The sequence below is a fragment of the Enhydra lutris genome, unplaced genomic scaffold, assembly GCF_002288905.1.
Source record: "Enhydra lutris kenyoni isolate GAN:26980312 unplaced genomic scaffold, ASM228890v2 scaffoldscaffold12, whole genome shotgun sequence".
Taxonomy (NCBI): Eukaryota; Metazoa; Chordata; class Mammalia; order Carnivora; family Mustelidae; genus Enhydra; species Enhydra lutris.
The window spans coordinates 49,024,345-49,045,791 of NW_019154096.1; the positions used below are offsets into that span (position 1 = coordinate 49,024,345).

General features: G+C 44.6%; 1 protein-coding gene across 2 annotated transcripts in view; it reads right to left on the bottom strand.

Annotated features, from left to right (window-relative positions):
• Window positions 1-20,606, bottom strand: part of LOC111145374 (B-cell linker) — a 74,399-nt gene extending 53,793 nt beyond the window's left edge. For both annotated transcript variants that reach the window (XM_022500242.1, XM_022500241.1), the window contains exon 1: window positions 20,387-20,606. In XM_022500242.1, coding sequence (XP_022355950.1) covers window positions 20,387-20,433 — 47 coding nt within the window. In that variant the 5' untranslated portion in view covers window positions 20,434-20,606. The remainder of the gene's footprint in view (window positions 1-20,386) is intronic.
• Between the last annotated feature and the right edge of the window lie 841 nt (window positions 20,607-21,447).

Sequence of the window (21,447 nt, forward strand, 5' to 3'; positions counted from 1 at the left end):
CAGCTGTCTCACTGTGGTACGTCAGGTGTAGGTGAAAATATGCATAAGCAGCTTCTTTTTGAATAGTCCTTTAAGAGATATCTTTCCATGGATGGCAGAAGGATATAGGATCACAATTTAATTTTTTAAAATTGTGAAGACACAGCCATGTTCATGTAACAAAATAAAATGAAGAACAAAACTTATCTAATATATATTTTAAGAAAATACTAATATGGCAATCCCTACTGAAATACCATCAGCATCTTTCACAGAGCTAGAAAAAACAATTCTAAAGTTTGTATGGAACCAGAAAAGACCCTGAATAGCCAAAGGAAAATTGAAAAGCAAAGCAAAGCAGGAGGCATCACAATTCTGGACTCCAAGCTGTATGACAAAGCTGTAATCATCAAGATGGTATGGTACTAGCAAAAAACCAGACACATAGAACCCATAAATGGACCCATAACTATAGGAATAACTAATCTTCAACAAAACAGGAAAGAATATCCAATGGAAAAAAGACAGTCTTTTCAACAAACAGTGTTGGGAATACTGGATAGCCATATGTAGAAGAATGAAACTGGACCACTTTCTCACATCATACACAAAAATAAAGTCAAATGGATGAAAGACCTAAATGTGAGACAGTAATCCAACAAAATCTTCGAGGAGAACACAGGCAGCAACCACTTTGACCTCGGCCACAGCAACTTCTTACTAGACACATCTCCAAAGGCAAGAGAAACAAAAGCAAAAATGAACTATTGGAACTTCATCAAGATAAAAAGCTTCTGCACAGCAAAGGAAATAATCAACAAAACTAATAGGCAACTCATGGAATGGGAGAAGGTATTTGCAAATGACATATCAGATAAAGGACTAATATCTGAAATCTATAAAGAATTTATCAAACTCAAGACTCCCAAAATAAATAATCCAGTCAAGAAATGAGCAGAAGACATGAACACACATTTTTCCAAAGAAAACATACAAATGGCCAACAGACACATGAAAAAATGCTCAACATCACTCATTATCAGAGAAATACAAATCAAAATCACAATCACAATGAGATATCACCTCACACCAGTCAGAATGGCTAAAATTAACATCTCAGGAAACATCAAATGTTGTTGAGGATGTGGAAAAAGGGAACCCTCTTACATTGTTGGTGGGAATGGAAGCTGGTACAGCCACTGTGGAAGACAATATGGAGGTTTCTCAAAAAGTTAAAAATAGAGCTACTCTATGACCCAGCAACCGCACTATTAGGTATTTATCCAGAGGATATAAACATAGTAATTCAAAGGGATACACGTGCACCCCAATGATTACAGCAGCAATGTCTACAATAGCCAACTATGGAAAGAGCCCAGATGTTCATAAACAGATGAATGAATAAAGAAGATGTGGTATATATATACAATGGAATATTACTCAGCCATCTAAAAGAATGAAATCTTGCCATTTGCAATGATGAGAATGGAACTAGAGGGTATTATGCTAAGTGAAATAAGCTGGTCAGAGAAAGACACCATATAATTTCACTCACACATGGAATTAAGAAACAAAGCAGAAGAACATAAGAGAAGGGAAGGAAGAATAAAATAAGGGAGGCAAATCATAAGAGACTTTAAACTATAGGAAACAAACTGAGGGTTGCTGGAGGGGAGGTGGATGGGAGATGGGGTAACTGGATGTTGGGGATTAAGGAGGAAACTTGATGGGAGGAGCACTGGGTGTTATATGCAACTGATGAATCAGTAAATTCTACCCCTTAAACTAGAACTAACTTGAATTTAAATAAAACCTTGGGGGGAAAAAAGACCTTAATACATATTTTTAAGCAGCATGTCACTTTAGCATTTTAAAATGGTGAGCAGATCACACAAATACTTGTAATTATTATTACTCATAGAAACCAAATAAAATTATACATTCACTCCTTTGTCACGGATTTAAATTTTTTTGGAAGCTTTTGAATTAATGTCAACAAACTTAGCTTTTAACAACACCCTAAAGTACCATGCCCCAGGCTAAGTCTGGATCTTAAAAGATTTAGATCTCTCCTGTTCTGAGTTGGACAAATAGTTGTTTGAAAGTAACCAGCAACTCTTTGCCTTCAAAGAAGGCCCTTCTCACCTTCAACTGCATCTGCCCAAGGGCTATTGAAAGGCAGAAGGTGGGCCCCGCCCCCAGATGTTCTGATTGGGTAGGTCCAGAGTGGGTCGGATAATTTGCATTTCCAGTCATTTGCATGGGGCAGACTTCACCGGTCAGGAGACCACCCTCTACGCCTTTTTGTGCTGTGGGCCTTTCAGTTGCACCTGAGTTAAGCAAATTGATGCTTTGGGAAAACTCAAGTCCTCCAGAATCCCAGTGCAAAGTTCCAGACAGTGAAGCTGAGCGGTCAGTTCAACAACCTCACTGGGGCGTTGGTTTTCCTGGGCTGTCCTTCCTTTGTGGGTCTCTTGAGTTTCCTCCATGTGGATTTAGACTACCCTTTGCCTGTATATTTTTATTCATTTTAGACTCATGTGCTTTCTTGAGCCACAGTCTGCTGAAGCAGCAGTGACGATGAAGGGTGGGGGTGGTGGTGAAGGGTGAACATGACCCCCCCTCCTTTTGCAACAATGGAAAAAGGGACTGGACCTGCTTGGTTCAGAGCTACATGGTCAGGACCATTTGGTGACATTGGGACAAAGACATGACCATATCCCTGTCTGTGGGAAATGGGCTGTCACTCAGCCGGAAAAGACTTCTCTAGGACAGGAATCGAGGAAGATGAACAGGTGGTGGGCAAGACTTGGACTTTGCTACCTGGATGTTTCCCATCTTCCTGGGGCCTTCTGGTTGTTGGTCCCTCCACAGGTCGACCTCTAGAAGGATTTCTACAGTCTAGAGGTGGGCTGGCTCTTGGAATGGTCTATGGCTGGGAGCAAAGCTTGGAAGACTTAAAGATAGATCCAGGATGCTGAGCGAATCCTTGTCTAGTAACAAATATAAATCATTCTCTGTGTTGTGCTTCCTTCTGTTATTCCCCAAATTTCAGCAGAGACTTACTACATGTTAGTTAGTCTGTTGGGTTGTGCGGAAATGAGGAAAGGGTCTGTGGCCAAAGGTGGAAAGAGCCTTAGAAATCTACGTGGAGGCTGGAGGATGCCAGCTGCACCACAGCTGGGGGGATGGGGAAGTGATGGGAGGAGTTAAGGGAAATGGCTCCAGGAATATGGGTTCACGGATCTGGAGACAAGCAAGAGCCAGGATGGGGCAGTGTGAGATGTGTAAGTAGCCGGGGACTCCCAGAATGCCAGTGGCAGGAAATCCAGTAAAAGTGGTATAGGGTTACTGTATTTTGAATGGCGAAAAGGAATGTGACCTTTGTTTGGAGTCCCAGGTAAGTAAGTAGTAGCTGGTTACCCGGGTTGTAGAGTTTTTAATTTTGTAACTTCATTTCTGATAAAAAATGTAATATATGCTAAGTGCAATCAATCCTGAAAGGCTGAAAGGACTACATATTGTATGATTCCAACTGGAATCTGGAAAAGGCAAAACTATGGAAACAGTAGAAAGATCAGTTGCTGTCATGAGTTGGGGAGGAGGAAGGGAAAGATGAATAGGTGGAACAGGGGATTTTCAGGACAGTGAAACTATTTTTATATGATACTATCATGGTGGCTACATGTCACAGGTATTCATTGTATTAAACTTTGGAAATAATACTTAAAATGTCACTCTTAATTCCAACCTCTGCTATTAACATTTAATTGAACAGCCTTCCAATGTTTTGCTACACATGTATAGTAGGTATAGATTTTACATAATTAAGATCATACGTGGCATTTCGTAATCTGCATTTTCCACTTGTATCTCAAACATTTTCGTAAGTGAGCATGATCTTGAGGCTTTGTCTGCTTAGTCACCCAGTCTTTACCTGTACCTTTCCTCCCCCTGCAAACAGACGAGCTTTTAATGAGCCGAAACTCCAATCTGGGTGGGTATGACAGGGACCAGTGAAATGTCAGGACGCCTATACTTGAGGGAGGGGAGAGAGAAGACCAGACCTGACCTGAGCAGACAAGAATCAAGAGTGTGGATCAAGAAGATCTGCTGGAGGCCTTGTTTCTGGGGGCCTTGGATTAGGGGATTGAGCCCAAGGGGCAGGAGAGAGTCCCTCTCCACTTCCTGCCTGTTCTTTCAAAGCCAGGTCACTTTCTGAAACAGTTGTTTTCTAGAGGATGGCCTGAAGACTACCCTACACTAGCACCTATAAACGAAAATATTTACCTCTCAGGGTTGCTGTGAAGAGAATAGATAATGAATGTAAAGTGCTTGCCCACGCAGGCCATTTCAGTTCATGGGGCCTTTTCAGTTCATTGTAGCGGCTCTTCTTGCAGAAGACCCCGGGGACTGGTTTAGACCAGGAACAAAACTCCTTTCAGTGATGTGCACTAGAGGGGAAGGGGGAGCCTTCCCACTGGGGTTGATCTCAAGGCCCGAAGGTGCTCCAGGATTGGGTTTGGTTATGGGGTGTCTGTTATTGTTGTTGTTTTGTGGGTTTTGGGGGGGAGGGTGATGGGTGGTGGCGGGAAGGGTTGGCTGAGAACACCCCCCAGGCCTGGCATGGCTGATTGGTGCCAACATGTGAGACTCACCCACTAATCACAGTTCTGCATGAAACGGAGTATTTATGTGCCCTGACATGGGTGGCATTTTGATCTCTAACCTCCAAAAATACCTTTGCAAAAAAATGAATTATTTTGGGTTCTTAGGCTGCCTTTAGGACTAACAAATGCTTCCATATACTCAGCTGTATTCAAGGGTAAGAAGAGAGCATTTTAATCAACACTAAGTTTAGTACAAGTAAAAGTACTGTGCTTGCCAAAAAATTAAATTAAATTAAATTAAAAACAAAAATTCAGATTGCTGGACCCTCAACCATCTCAATGAAATAAAAATCCCAGGTGGGCCCAGCAATCTGCATTTTACAAACTTCTAGGGCCTGGTGATTCTCATGCACACAGAAGGCTGAGAAACTTTATTAAAAGAAGTAAAGTGGGTTTATCTGCTTCTAGGCCAGGCTTAATTGCAAAGAGCACAAGAGAAATCCCCCCCCCCGCCCCCAACCTCCCACCTCACTCTTTGCCTGAAATATCTTTACTCCATAATGGGATGCTGAAGGCTTACACAGACACTTTCTCTCCCCAGGAAACTACCGTACTGGCAAATAGGAGTTTTAGTCAGTGGTGTGATGTCTGCTCTTGATAGGGGGAGAGAGCAGAAAGAATGAGCTGTGGGTGCTGACCAGGTTTTAACCTTCATGGATGCTCAGATCAATACAAATCTGACACAGAGATACTTTCTATCTGTCTGCCTTCTGTTCCCTGGCAACCTGGCATCAGAGTGGGGACTCCAGCTCTAGGAGCTGAACACAAACAGCCCAGCCTTTTTCACTGAGTATTTTTTGAATTGAAGGTCAGAGATTACATCAATGCGCAGTGTCTATACATCTTCTTCTTGGAGGATGATGAGGAGACGGAGGGCATCTTGATTTTGGCTACACATTAGTGTCACTTAGCATGCTTTTAATACTCCTCATACCCAAACCTCTCCCCCCACCCCCCGCCACACTGTTGGCTCTCAGGTGATTCTGATGTGTGGCCAAGGTCGAGAACCACTGGCAGTGTTACATTTGTAGATTGTGCAGGGAAGACCCACCAGCTAAGACAGCATGAGGAGAGGAATCCATAGATGCTGACCGCCCTTCAGAAAGGTGTCTGGAGGCTGAGAGCAGCCCCAGGATGTGGAGGGACAGAACAGATGCAGGAAGGGTAGACTGGTGGACTGGACGCAAGGCTCCATCAGCACCAAAGGACCACTGGGAAGGCAGCTGCACATGGATAGTTTGGCCAAATCACCAAAAACTATACCTTTCCAATAATTTTTATTAAACACAGGAGATGACTTAAAAGATGGTACTATCCCCAAGAAGTATGTTTTTTGAAATTTAGTAGAAAAAAAAATAAAAGGATCAGAAAACATCTTGCTTTCCTTTTAGCTCCTTAATGCAGTCACAGAGAATAGTGAAAGGCAGGTTTTAGCGGGTTTTTGCCCTTCCATCTCTCCAGGAAAGGTGGAATGCAAAGCTGTGTTCATCAGAGGAAAATCCTTGCTTAATCTGGATTTAGGAATGGATTAAAGGAGGGTCTCCGACGAAAGAGACTCTTTGCAAACAAAAACAGCAGATAAATCCTTCCTTCTTCTTCCTCTCCAAATCTTAACCAAGGATGGTATGGAGTTTTATGTTTTCAGTATCAGGGGGGCTGGTCCTCTGTGTGTGAGGGCTTGTCAGGGCCCTTCTCAGCTCCTGCTCCTAAACCCCAGCTTGCACCAGGCCACACCCTCCTCAAGAGCCTGCGGAAGCTCCTTGGGTCTCGAGAATGAATAATCCTGCCCTTTTCTCTTGGCTCAGAGTTGCTCACTCATTGGGAGCTCCTAGCACTCCACTGATGGCTGGCTCTTTCCTGTGAATTAGCTACATCTACTTGGTCTGGTACCTTAGAAATCTGTGCTCTCCTCACAACTGGCCAGTACCTCCAAAATATATGTTCCCAAGATCATTCTGGAGTAGCCATCTCTCTAACATTGTTCTTGATATACATACAGAAGAGAAGAAAACATCTGCTCTCTTAACTACTGTACACAATGAATTTTTAAAAACATAACCATCATCATCGGATCTCCTGATCCGTTGTCTGACTTTCTCCTTTCTAAGCTGTTTAAATGATCTATCATTGACTCAGAATTTCTTTTTAGGATGCTACTCATCGTTTCTATAGTACATTTTATTTTTGCTGTTAAAATTTCAACACAAGCATATTATAAAAAGTTGAAGGCTTCTGATAAGGAAGAGAATAAGAAGACAACCGAATTTATAATTTGGTACCCTTGGGTCCTCAGGCTTGAAACCTCTGGGCTTTTTTGGGACCCTTTGTTTCTGTCTGACTGTTCATCTCCCATCATCAGTTGTGTCAGTTCACCTCAGATGACCTTACCTGTCTCTGTCTCTTCATGCCTGCCCCTGCGGTCACAGCCACTGTGATCCCGTGGCAATGATGATGCCCGTGGCTGCCCCACTGGTCTCCCTCCATTTCTCCCTTTCTCTAAATGCATTTTCTTACATTGCCCTTATTCATCATGGTGCCCCACGATGCCCCACTTCAAGGTCTCCCCATTTCCCGCATGATGAAGTATGAACTCATTTGCTTGGCATTCAAAGGCCTTCACAATTTGGACGCAACCAGTCATTTTTAGACCTAATTAACCCAATGCTATGAACCCACAATTGTTCTCATTCCATCCCCTCAGCCCAAAGCCCAGCTTAAGTGGCTCCTTCCCCCTTCCAGATAATTTCTTGGGCACAGGAAGGAGGCCGCATAGGACCGGAGTCCAAAGAGGTGGATTCTACTCCAATTGCTGCTGATTCCTGGCTGTGCCCATCACAGCAATTCTTGCTGTCACCCGGTGCCTCATTTTCTCTCGTAAACTGAGAAACTGGATTACATGGATGCCCAGGTCTTCCACAGCTCTGTATTCTACTTCTATCTATGCCGGATTTATAACACTTCTGGCATCATGAGTGCTATGTTTAGATTTGCAAATTCAGCAGCCCAGCGGGCTTCTTCCTTCTAGAAAGTGAGTCCGAGCTGGAGATGGCACAGAAGTTTTGGCAGCCCCTTCCATGGTAGAGGAAGCCTCCCAAGGCTGAGTTAGCACCCCTGCCCCATTTCACAGATATAGATCCCTAGGCCCAGAGAGATAATGATGCTTGTTTCAGACTACATAGCTTGGGAACCCTGACTCCTAGGTTTGCCTGTCATTAAGGTAGTCACAGATATTGGGCAGTGGAAGAGACTTTAGGAATATCCTGGGTCAATCCCCTCTTGTTATAAGGGAGGAAACTAAGTTCTAGAGAAATGTTGCCATTGCCCCAAGATTGATTAGCTAAAGATTCCCCCAGTTCTTTCCATCACACCCTGTTCCTTCCCTTTCCACACACAGCTTGAGGGTCCTGCTGGAGGCTCAGCTTTTCCATGGCAGGGACTGTTCTACCTTCTTGGGCCATAGCGCACAACCCACGGTTACAGTCCCAGCCCGGGAAGCCATGCAGGTGGTCAGACTCCACAACGGCAGGAAAAGCCAGTGTTTAGTGAGCATGTGTTGTGGTCCAGGTGCTTTGCATGCACTACCTCAGTTAACCCTCACAACGCTGTGACCTAGGTCCTTTTATTATCCTCATTGTTTACTGTGATGAAAAAATAAAATGTATCATCTTAATTACCTCTAAGTGTCTAGATCCCCAGCGTATTCACAAACACATTGTATATTCACATTGCTGTGATGATCTCAGTTTTTGTAGGTGAGAAAATATTTGCTCAGAGAAGTTAAGTAATTTGCCCTAGGTCCTACACTTAGTAAATGAGAGCTGGGATTCAAAACCAGGGCTTTTGACCCCAGGGCCCATGCTCCCACCCAGCCCTGGATAACCTGTGCTGGTTGATTTCAGCCTGACCCCTCCCCATGGCAGGTGATGGGCTTCAGCACGTGCCTCTTTGGGCACTTCTGTCTCTCTGTTCCTAGAGAAGACCTCCAATTCTGCTACCAATGAAGCAGTTTTTACTGGGGACACATGTGCCCCACTACGGCCCCGCTGCTGGTCCCCAAGAGCTGACTTGTTGCCAGAGGGCAGCACAGGCTCCTAGGGGCCTTTTCTGTCTTTAGGGAGGGGCAGAGAACAAAGAGGAAGGGAGAGAGTAGTGCAGACAGGTTAGGGAAGGGTGGGAATGTGGTCAGGGGCCCTCTGGGGTCTGGGACATGTCGCGAAGCAGAGTGGCTGGACTCATAGAGAGAGACCTGAACACCATGTCCCCATGCATCCCTTCTCAGCACCCTAGTCAGAAAGATCACCTAGGAGCCCTGGAGTGGAGTACTGCGTGCCCCTACCTCACGGTGAGCACCTCACGGTCAGACTTCTTAACTGCCCATTAACTAGAGAAAGTAACTTCAAGTTTCCCCAAACACTCTACCGTTTCTTTCCTTCTTTTTCCTACCGAGATCTGCAAGTATTCTGTGGTCGTCTTTGGCATGTCTAAACTGCTGGTCTGGGTTATAAGCAGACACAAACTGGGCTGACTTGGCAAAAGCAGGAGTAGGGATGGTCCTGCTGATACCCTGAATCCTTAAAAAAAAAAAAAAAAAAAATCCTGGCACTCTCTCTTCTATCAGAGACAGCTAGGCGTGGGATGCGGCATCCTGAGACTGCTGAGATGGCAAAGAAAATATGCTAAACTAGTTTTAAAAAGTTCTTAGAAGATTTTCCACTTCGTGTGACAGTAGAATCTGTCACAGCTCTTCCCTCTCCCTGGTTTTTGGGGCCTCCAGGGATGCAGCCCTTTCCTTCCTCTGGGCCCTGAGGCAACCTTGCTGGTCCCTGCGCTCAGCCAGTCGTGGAGCAGGGAGGGGTTAGGTAAAGGGAAATCTCTTTCCCAAAATGATACACAAGCAAATTACAAAACCCCAAAAAGTTCCAGGAGGCTCCTGTATCCACAGATGAGAGACTGTCAGTTTGGAAGAGTCCCCAGAGGTCATGTTATTTAATCCTGTCATCGTGCTCAGCTTTGGTACGCTCTTGGATCTAACACAGTGCACATGGCGGAAATTTTGCTATGTTCACGGTCTCCCCTTCACCAGCATGAAAATTACCATGTGGGACTGATGACTCCCAAACAATAAATTTGTAAGACGATATGGCGCCTAATTTTAATCATGATTCAGAAAATGCTGAAAAGGTAAGCCTAAGTGATACTAGAGAAGGAATGTGTTTTTCAGAATTTGAGCTTGTGGGGCACCTGGGTGGTTCAGTGGGTTAAAGCCTCTGCTTTCGCCTCAGGTCATGGTCTCAGGGTCCTGGGATCTAGCCCCATGTCAGACTCTCTGCTCAGAGGGAGCTTGCTTCCTACTGCCTGCCCCCCCCCCACCGCCTCTCTGCCTACTTGTGATCTCTGTCGAGTAAATAAATAAAATTTAAAAAAAAAATAGAATTTGAGCTTGTTCCTTTAAAGATCAACCTTGATGGGGAAAAAAATGAGTCTCACCTATGTCTACGTGGTAGAATATAATATTGCCACCCACTTTTCTGGGCATCCATTTCAATATCTAAAAGCAAAGATATTTTCAGGGAATAAAGAGTGATTTTGAGGAAGAGTATTTCCAATACCTTGAAAAAAATTACTCAGTTAAGCTCATTTCACTGAGATCTGAGTAAAAAGAGATATTGGGGACTATCAGGTGTAGGGACTGAAGTGGAAAGAACCATTGCAATTTTTTAAAACCATCCAGAAACGCTTATTCATAATACATTAAAAAACACTTTGAAACCTTATCTAATTTGTCAAACAACAATACGATCATGGATCCCCGAAATATAATATTTTATGGTAGGTATGGGAAATAACTTAATTATCAATTTTTTTTTATTGCAATAAGATACACCTAATGTAAAATTCACCATTTCAGCCACTTCAAAGTGTATAAGGCAGCAACCTTCAGGAAGTTCACAATACTCACAACCACCATCACTGTCTAGTTGCCAAAGGTTTGCATCACCCCAAAAGGAAACCTCATGCATGTAAAATGGTCAGTAGCAGCTTCTTTCTTTTTTCTTTTTTTTGTTTTTTAAAGATTTTATTTATTTGTCAGAAAGAGAGAGTAAGCACACAAGCAGGGGGAGTGGTGGGCAGAGAGGCAGAGGGAGAAGCAAGCTCCTTGCTCAGCAGGACTCAATCCCAGGATCCTGAGATCACGACCTGAGCTGAAGGCAGATGCTAAACAGACTGAACCACTCAGGTGTCCCTCATTAGCAGTTTCAAAGCAGATTTTCCCCTATTTTATTTGGAGGTATTTGCCCAAATTGCTCTTGTTTTAATCATGTCGAGAGGTTGTTTTCAGCATTCATCAGGTATATTAGGCCCAGTTGTCTGTAACTAGTTTGCAAATATGATCATTTTTTAATATGGAGATGATAGGAAATGAAAAGACCTTCTATTGTAAAGAAAAAAAACAACTTTGACCCTGAAAAGGCTGTAAAGACAGTATAAAAGGCAAAATAGTCACACAGACATCAAGGTGCCAGTTTTTCAAGGATTTTGTATTACATTTGGCATTTTCTTTTTGAAAGTATATTTCCCCTGTTTGTATTTTACTCTATCACAGTGATTTGCACTGGAATAAAATGACGGTCTCCTTCCTGCGGGGGATCGACTGTGCACATTCCGCACGTCTCACGTGCTTAAGAGATGATTCGTCTACCTTCAGCTTTTTATACTTTGAACCTAGTGAAGTTAAAAAGTCAGTAACAAAAACAACAAATTGGATGGGGAGGACACTTCTTTCCACCTTTGAGCTCAGGTCTGCACCCTCCAGGGAGCACTCTTAGCCACAGACCTCCAGGCCAGCTCCCTTGGCTTAGCAATGGTCTCCCTCCTCTGACCTTTCCCTCCTTATCACCAGTTTCTTCCTGAACAGTGCTCCTTTCTCTCCACCCAGCAACTGTTGGCCGAGCCACCTCTTGTGGGAGAGAAGAGCCCAGCAATCTGCTCTCCAACCACAGGGACGCTGGGGACAGACACTGCCTTGATGCCTTGGACTATTACCCTTAGTGAGGTTTAATTTTGAACCACGACTCTGCGACACACCGCCTTACCCACGTGGATGCCTCTCTAATGACACAATTTGGGGGAAGGAAGCATCCACTGAGCTCTCCCCCTCTGTCTAATACATTCCCTGCTTCAACACCCCTATTATGTTACATATTGTTTTAATAATATAGGATATTATTTTCCAGATGGAAAAGCTGAGGCGAAAAGGGATTAAGTGACCTTCTCAAAGACCACGAGGTAGGAAGTACAGAGAAGTATTCTAACCCAGGCTTGCCTGATTTCAAAGATCATCTTTCCAGTACAGCAAAAACACCTTTCTGAGCCCTTCTTCAATTATACCACACTAGTCCTCTATGCTCAGTCTATGTGTAAGACCAACTCCTCTCTTTATAATTACAACTCGCTCTCAGATGACATAAACTATTGTGGGAACATTCTTTGAAAAATACGTATCTGTAGACACCAGACGTGCCTGGGTCAGCATGGAATTCAAGTCTGGACTGGGAAACACATCAAAGCCTGAAATCCTGATGGGCATGGCTCTGCGGGGCTTCACTGGGGTTTCTCACCAGCAAATTAGTTGTCTTTTAGTTTAAAAAAAAATGCCTAGGGAAAATATAGAATATACACTAAGCTAGACTGAGCTGATAACCAGTAAGTGACACAGGGTTAATAAATCGGTGGGCGCAGGGGGAGGGGGCGGTGGATGCTCTCCCCTCTCCTCCCAGGCAAACAGGGAGATGTGGTTCTGGAGTGGGCTCTGTTGGTGTGGGCTTGAATAGGAACTTCCCCTCTCTGGACCTCAGCCTTCTTGCCTCCAAAATAAAGGAGCTAAAGAGAAGGTCTCTCGGGTCCTGGCCAGGAAACCTCTGTGATCTGGGCAGGAGCTTCCCCACTGATGTCTGTGTCCTTACTTAGAGCAGGGCGAGCAGGCTCAGGGAACCTATGGCCAGCCCTGGCTGCATAATTTCTAGGGCCCAGTGTAAAATGAAAAGGCAGGGCCCCTTGTCCAAAATTATTAAGACTTATAGGACAGCAAGAGCAGAGCATTCAACCAAGTAGGGGGCTCTGGGAGCATGGGGCCTATGTGGCTGCATGACCACCCTTCTCGGGAGCTCAGGGATCTTGGCTGTATGTCCCCTCTATGGCTCCATGGGGGTAAAACCGAAAGCTAGCTTACTGGGAGACAAGGACACCCCTGGGGTGATGTGATCCTTTCTTAGGAAAGTGGCCACACCAGAGAGGTGTGGCTCATCAAGGAGAAGCAACTTACTCCTTAAGCTGCTCCCTTGTCTAGCTTTTGAATTCAGCGAGCACTGAAACCAAGGCCTGCTGGACTGGGGAAATGGCCTCCTTGGGGGTCTAGACCAGAATGCTGTTGAAGGGTTGGAAAAACATCCAGTCGAAAATAAGCCTGCAGGTAAAGATGCCCACACACACCCTTTCAAAAGGGAAGGTGAGGCAGGACTGGCAGGAGGATGTGGGTCCAGCCCAGAGGGTCAGGGACTTGCAGGAGCTCTGTGGGAGCAGCCATCCCTCAGCTGGAGAACAAGGTACAGGCTGGAAATGTAGACTAGCCTGCTCGTGGATGTGTGTAGAACCGCAGAGAAGAACACTCGGGCCAATAGGGAGGCTCACGCACACCAGAAGCTATGGATCTGAGGTAGGGCTCCCTGAGAGAGGGTTTGCACTGCCAGCCGTGTGTGCTCTAGCATCAGAGTGCAGCACAAAAACCCTTCCTTGCAGCGTGCTGGGAGCCTTGAAGCCCTGGGACCCAGAAGCCTGCAAGTCAGGCTCCCACTTCAGGGTTCACCACTCCATTGATCTGGAGGTGAGAATCACACGAGGGCTGGAATTCTATCCAATCAGCAGGTGGGGCCCACTTCTGGAGCAACAGATGTGCCATCCTCTGAACCTCTGATCCTGTGCTGGACCCTGGGGACCCTGGGACTCCAGCAAGTACGTGCAGTGAGAATACTAAAGCTGTCCCTGAGGCTTAGACATCAACAACCCTGAGCGAATAGAGAGACACAGGATCACGTGAAAAAAGCAGAATGATCCCAAGTCAGTGAGATTTAAGTGGGGGGGCGGGTGGCAGATGGGAAGGACAAAGCAAGAGAAACAATGCATACACTAGCCTACAGAGACAGAGTCTAGTTAAGCTGACTCACATGGTTTCCTTGGCTACAGGGGACAAGGGCATTGCTGCCCCTTTGGCGCAGAAGCAGGATCTAGGGTCACCCAGGAACCTTGAGCATCTGACATTATCACATACAGCAGCCCCACGCCAGTCTGGACCCCTCCTATACATAGCCTCTCACTGTTCTCAATAGCATAAGAGAATCAGGCAAACTGTTCACCTCTGGAAAAGATCAACATGAACTTAAAGAGTTGTGGGAGGCGGGATATAGGATAAATTTACAATAGAGCTGGCATAAACTCTTTTTTGAAAAGTTGCCTCTTCAACACCCAAACAACACAAAATATGCACCAGTGGCCCCAGGGAGAGACCAGGCAGGAAAGGATGAACACTGCAGCAGCAGCAGAACCTATCCTAGGTGATGGCAGAGTTATTCCGATCCGTGCCACACAGACTCCATGGCAGGATCTTCACATGGGACTGAGAAGACGTTAAGGGGTGGACAGATACAGATCATCTCCCCCCCGACCCCTCAATCTTTTATCCCATAATGCTCTGCCCACGGACCTCAGGACAACACATTCTGCTCTAGGACAAGCATAGCATATCCACCTCTGTCCAGAGTTTGGCCATAGGATCAGATCCATAAGCCCCTGGACAGCCTAACAGCTATGTTATCACTAAATTTGCTTTTTACCCCAACTCTAAGGATTTCCACTCATGGTGTACCTAGTCTGGTTACAGAGGTAGAAACAGAGACTATTCCAAGATGACCTTATGTCTGGAGATCTTTCCTGCTCTCATATCTGTACCAAGGAGAGAACAACATATATCCCAGTCATTCACATAGTTTATGGAATCTATTTTCGCTTGACACTAATTTAAAACAAAACAAAAACAAAAACCCAACTCATTGAAATATAGGCCCAACACCTCAAGCCCTTCTCCTTGGCAACACCTCACCCAAACCATCCCGGATAGAGGAAAATCAGCCCAGTGAGCAGAGGCCCATCAATTGTAAAGATACGTATTACATATTTTAAACGTCAACTACATTCTGCCTTTGTAAGAACGTATAAATGAAGAAGTGCTTCCAGTTCCAGACAGAATTCATTTACTTGGTCTGAGTCAGTTTCTCAACAGCAGCACTAGTGATCTGGGGACAGGTAGTTCTTTGCTGTGAGCACCGCTCTGTAAATGCAGGGTGTTCACCAGCACTCTTGGTGTCTACCTCCTCAGTGCCAGTAGCACCCCCCTCCCCAATGGTGATATTCAACTGTCCTCCGGAGGGCAAAAGTGCCCCCGGTGGGAAGCACTGATCTAAATGATGCAGCCATGCCTTTGGGGAGGGCAGCAGAAGCATGCTTCTGGGGGGTTATTAATAATCATAGAGAGCTCTGTTTCCCTGCAGCAAGCTATCATTCCATTTTTCTTTTTTTTTTAAGATTATTTATTGATTATTGATTTGACACAGAGAGAAAGCACACAACTAGGGGGAGCAGCAGGCAGAGAGGGAGAAGCAGGCTCCCTGCTGGGCAAAGATTCCGATGTGGGACTCGATCCCAGGACCCTGGGATCACGACCTGAGCCAAATGAAGACAGATGCTTAACCAACTGAGCCACCCAGACGTCCTCATTCAATTTTTCTTATTCATATTCTTTGACAAGCTTAGATTCTTTGCTGCCACTGCATGAGGGCAATACTAATATCCTCTCTGAAAATGAGCCAAACAGTAGATTCTCCACCAAACAGACAAGATTGGTCCTCTGTGGGGGAAAATCAAGAGACTATATGTAAATGTGTGCCCTGAAGCATCTGGTACCAGCCCAGACTCCTCTAATCCACTGATGTAGGAGGGCTGGCTGCAACATAATCGTGGTTCGGTTCTTAAAAACATAGTTAAGAGGCGCCAAGGTGGCTCAGTGGGTTAAAGCCTCTGCCTTCAGCTCAGGTCATGATCCCAGAGTCCTGGGATCAAGCCCCGCATCAGGCTCTCTGCTCTGCAGAGAGCCTGCTTCCTCCTCTCTCTGCCTGCCTCCCTGCCTGCTTGTGATCTCTCTGTCAAATAAATAAATAAAATCTTTAAAAAAAAAAAAAACCTAGTTAAGTGTATCGCAGCACACTGGGAGGCCAGTTGCAAGAAGAGAATGGAGTCATTCAGCTATAGCACGCAGGCAACCACTTCATCCAGGAGAGAGGGTGCCTTGGATGTGTGGACGCTGACTTAGGGTTTTCCTGGCACAACCATGCCCAGTGTGGGTGAGGTAAAGTGCCTTGAGTTTTCTTAGCCAATGATCCTGAAAGCTACAAACACTAAACAAATTCTAGTAATGTGACTCCAGTCAGCTTGCCCACAAGGAGAAAGAGGTCTTATTTGAGGATTCCATTCACTGGAATGACATAGGGTGTCCCAGTTGAGCAGATTCTCAGCTGACATAAGGCAGGGGAGCAGGGGGAAGAGAAGTACTTCCTGGAAAGTCTGTCTAATTTCTACCATTAGATCCTGTGCCTTCTTTTTGCCCTCCCACATCAGCACTGGCCTCTGTCCTAAACTTACAAAGAATGAGAAGAGATATGCTCCCAGACACATAGATGTTCAAGAGTTGCTCCATGAGCCCCTGGGCAGCTTCCTGCTTTGCTCGCCATTCCAGTTAAAGGGGGTTGGATCCATTACCATGAGTCAGAAAAGAGACACCAAATGGTCACTCATGATGTGTGGGTTGATACTGGTTATTGCATTTCCTATTTATATTTACTTGTTATACTGACCATGAGGCAAATTTCATTCTGGGCCCTTCAACCCATGTTGTCTTACTTGGTCTTCATAATGAGCCTGCGAGGAAGGCATCTCTAGTTTCATTTGACTGTTGAGGAAACTGAAGCTTATAGAAGCTGAGTGACTTCCTCCGGACCCAAAGCTACTAACTGGCCATAGAAATTCGACCCTTTGGGACTCCAACTGCATTGTCCTTCTACATACATCACAGCAACCTTCTAGGTGACTTCCTTGGCTGCTGTCTAGTTGTGTTCTCTGGCCCCACAGTTTAGGAATGGACAGCTTCCAGAGACTGATGATTCAATCAGGAAATATTTCCTGGGGGCCTTGGGATAAAATCTTTGAAAGTTGCCCGTCTCTAAACAGTGGGGTCAGAGAATGATCTTCATGTCTGAAGGATCACACAGGATTAGAATAGATAGGGCTTTGGAAATTGGTCCAAACTCATTTTGAAGATGGGGGACACAGCGGAGATAAGGACCTATCCAGGATGATGTGATAGAAAAGCCATATGTAGGGGGCGCCTGGGTGGCTCAGTGGGTTAAGGCCTCTGCCTTTGGCTCAGGTCATGATCCCAGGGTCCTGGGATCGAGCCCCACATCAGGCTCTCTGCTCGGCAGGGAGCCTGCTTCCCTCTCTCTCTCTGCCTGCCTTTCTGCCTACTTGTGATCTCTGTCTGTCAAATAAATAAATAAAATCTTTAAAAAAAAAAAAAAAAAAAAAAAAAGAAAAGCCATATGTAGACTATATGGAAGCATCATAAAAGAAAAGACTAAAGGGTGTGGTAGGTGAATGGAGGTGCAGACAGGGATGAACCAGGGTTAGGGCTGATGATGATACCACTGACAGAAACAGGGAATATCAGAGATGGAGCTAGGGCTGAAAGGTGAAAAGAAGGTGAATTTCTTTCTTTTTTTTTTTTTTTAAGTAATTTCTACAACCAAACATGGGGCTCAAACTCACACCCCTGAGATCAAGAGTCATATGCTCTACCCCTGGAACCAGCCAGACACCTCAGTGAATTTGTTTCTGAAGAACTGAATTTGAAAAATCAAGTAGCTGGAAATTCCAACAGAGGATTCCAAGACCTGAGAAGAGAAGTCATGTCCCAGAGCCTGTGAGATTAGATCTCCAAGCATCCTATCAGTGAGACCCACACCCCCAAGACAGGGCCCTCTGTGCTCCACAGTTGTGTTAGCCACTTAGAATAAGGCAGAGGAGGGGTGTTCGTCATGTCTACAGTCCTTGCAAAGCTGAATGCCACAGGTGTCACAATCAATAAGTAACATAACCAAAAGAACTAAAAAGAAGAACTAAAATGAACATAAACTTTATCAAGGATCAATGTTTAGGATATCAGTTGCATACCTACAGAATTAATAAGAAAGAATAACAATGATATTATTGACTACAATTTTAAGCTAATAATTGTTACTATACCAGGATCACAATGTATCCTTGATGGACACTCACTATCTCTCTATTTTTGTGGCTAAAAATTTAAGCAAATCCTGATTTGCTTTTGATAGGTTCCAAGGATTTTGATAGGCTCTAAGGATATAAACACAGCTCTTCACTTCTATTAGCACCTGGTGCCAAATAATTGCAGTTGGGCAACCTCCTTCTGAACTGGCGTTAACTGGTCAGGACAGAGGACACAAACCAGATGGATCAAGGACTTCATTTCCCTATTCCACACCATCCCATCCAATTACAAAAAAGATTTAAGATGGTGCTTCAAGTCCATTGTGTTTACAATTTCATTTCTTTGAAAAGTTCCACGTCAACAGTGCACATTTTACCAAAACAGGCCAATTCTGTAAGGATAACTGAGTAACCAAGTGGAAAAAAAAAAAGTTCCTTCTGTCTAAGCAGATGAATGTGGTGTATGATTATTCACAATATAATTTTGGTTTCCTACCCTATCATCTATAGTTGCATCTTGCCTACTGACCACTCTGTGATTAAGCTGGACTTTGTCCAGAGGGGGTTGGTCAGGGGTGGGGGGGAAGATCATAAAGTGATTCAGGTTCTATTGCCTTTCTTTATTTAAATTCCCATTTGGATTTCCTAAAAGGGGTTCTAAGGCTTCCTATAGCTCTACGTTATGGAATGTTTGGAAAGGATTTTTTAAACCCCCCTTACTCATTTGAGAGAAGCCATAATATCCATGCCTTGTTATTTGCTTTGGCGTGTCTTTCCTACTGCTCCTTTCCTTTCCCTTCTCACTGGTGTGTCCCAAATCTAGGCCTATAATGCCAAATGCCCGCATTACAGAGTTTCCTTACCCCCAGCTCCCTGCCCCTCTAGTCAGGCCATCCTCTCACCCTTTAGAAAGCTTGCTAGCATGACATCTCTAACCCTGTAAACCATTCTCTAACCCCCCCACAGGTAGAGCCCTCACCGTCCTTTGTGAGCCAGCCCCACCATACACATCCTACCTTATCAGGACCTTTTGGAGTTCTACTCCATAGTCTCTGTTGAACAGAACACTTTCATCATCCCAACAATGAACTGTACTCAAGGCCAGCCCCAAGTGTCAGTTTCTCTATTTCCTTCCTCCCAGCTCATTGCTTTTCCTCCAATTGTCACAGACTTTTGTCTCACCCACCTCTCAAACCTAGCTCTTGAAGCATCTTCTCCATGAAACCTTTCCTGGCTACTCCAATTCCTTTCTTATACTCATTCAGTCACTTATTACTTTCATTGATTTACCTGCCCCCCTCCCATGAGGTGTAATGACTCCAGACCACGGGAAAGATTGAGGTGCCTCCTTGTCCCCCGTCGGTGGTCACACCACAGCACTCACCAAGATGCCCTTGAAATGGCTGACCTCGCCGACGGAGCCTTCCCATCCCAGATCAGCAGTTCATTTCAAACCACCATTTACCAAGCACCTACCAGGTGCAAGATCCATATTCTCACTGTGAAGGGAGGTCCTGGTGCCAATTCCAGACTAATTTCTCTTACATTTTGCCGCAAAACCTCTAATTCTCTGGCTCCTTATTATTTGTGAAAACGTACTTGCTACACGTGTCATATCACCCATGAAAGACTGAAGTTCAAATGGTAGTTGGAATATAAAACACTCATTGAACATTTAAAAGTTCCAATCTCCATAAACTATGATGCTGTTACAATGAGACAAAAAGATTTTCAAAATCAAAATTTGGGACATGGTCTTTTCCATAGCTCAGAGGAGTTTTTTGATTCTTGTTCCTTGGGCCACTTCCGGTTTTTTCTAAGTGGCTTTTTATAGATAATTGTTATACTGACATAAGAACACTAAAAAAACAGACCTCGTGTCCCCAAGCACTTGTGATATATACCCACAAAATAAATAAGAAATAGTACAACTATAATGAACACAAATGGTTACAACGTTCCTTAAATTAAACATTCAATAGTAACCCACAATAAAATGGTTAAGGAATCAGATCAGACAAACTCTTCCTTAGGCTAGTTTGTTGTATTCAGACTCTGAAAGCTCAGTCCTTGCCTTTTTTTTTTTTTTTACTGTCTTTCCAGAATTTTCTACCTTAATCTTTCAATGGTAAAAGCCAGCTAGAATAAGCCCACTTGTTCCTACATATTTCTTTAAAAACTTAATCTACTTCCCTATAGCAATTGCCACCCACTGCCTTAAAACTAGCAAAGTATTCCAGGATTTCAGTATTTCTCAGAAGCAGTAAGAGCATTAAAAAAAAAGAAGAAGAAGAAGAAGGAGGAGGAGGAGGAGGAGGAGAAGTATTGGATGGGGAAAATCTTACCTCAACTTCTGACTGGCAGGGACAGTTATTTTATTAAGCTTGTCCATTCTTCTTGTTAATTATGAGAGCCACGAATAATCATCAGTGGTCACGTCAGCAGTCTCTGGCCCTCCTAGGGAGAAGCATGGTACGCCTTTGACTTAAGGGTCCCAGTCACTTGAGTCTGATTTCCGAGAGTGCAGGCTGCTGGCAAACACCCTACACTAGGGAGAAGTAAAACTTGCTCGAGCACATAGTCAAGTTTCATGTTTCTACATAATCATGTGATCTGGGTAGCCAGCCAACTTGGCTGATTACTCCACGTTGTGTAAACTTTAATAGTGAAACTTATTGGACATGCAAATTTCCTTGCAGCTGCTTTCTTTTATAACCAGATTTGTAACCAGACCAGGGCTGGCTTCTGGCTGGTCACTACTTCCTGTTGTCTCAAACACATATAGTCCTGTTTTCAGCAGGTGTCATTCTGTCCCCAGTAGCTTCCTGGGCTTAAAGGAAAGCAGAATAATCAATTCCATCAAAAGGTCTCTTTGGGACTTTCTGCTCATTTGCATAAATCCATGGATAAACGTTTCCACTTAAAGGACTGTGACACGGAAATGGCATTTCTGTACTGTCATTTAGAGAGCAGAAGGCAGTTTAAGTTCAGGGAGGAGGAAAATGAGAGGGATGGTTCCTTTTATGTCTGGGCACACATCCCTGTGGCCAGAAAGAAAGCCCCGCTCACCTTTGTGAGGAAGGACACAGTAGAGACTCCAAGTCACCTCTCCTGTTACCCCAGGCCTGGCTGAAGATAGAGGAGGAAATGGGAGGCAGAGACTAAAGGAGAGTCTTGAAGTAGGTGGGGTAGGGGGAGGGATGAGGAGAAGGGGAAGGTGGGGGTGGGGAGGCAGCAGAGGCTCTGGCAGAGGTAGAAGTGGTAAATGAATTTCTTCCCCTCTTCTTGGTACAAACAGAGGTTCTGTATTTCTCTAGGTCACTCTGGATTATTCACATTCATGTACTGCCTCTGAATTTCTAGTTGGATCAGATGTTCAGGCACAGAATCTTCAGAGCTAGTAGAG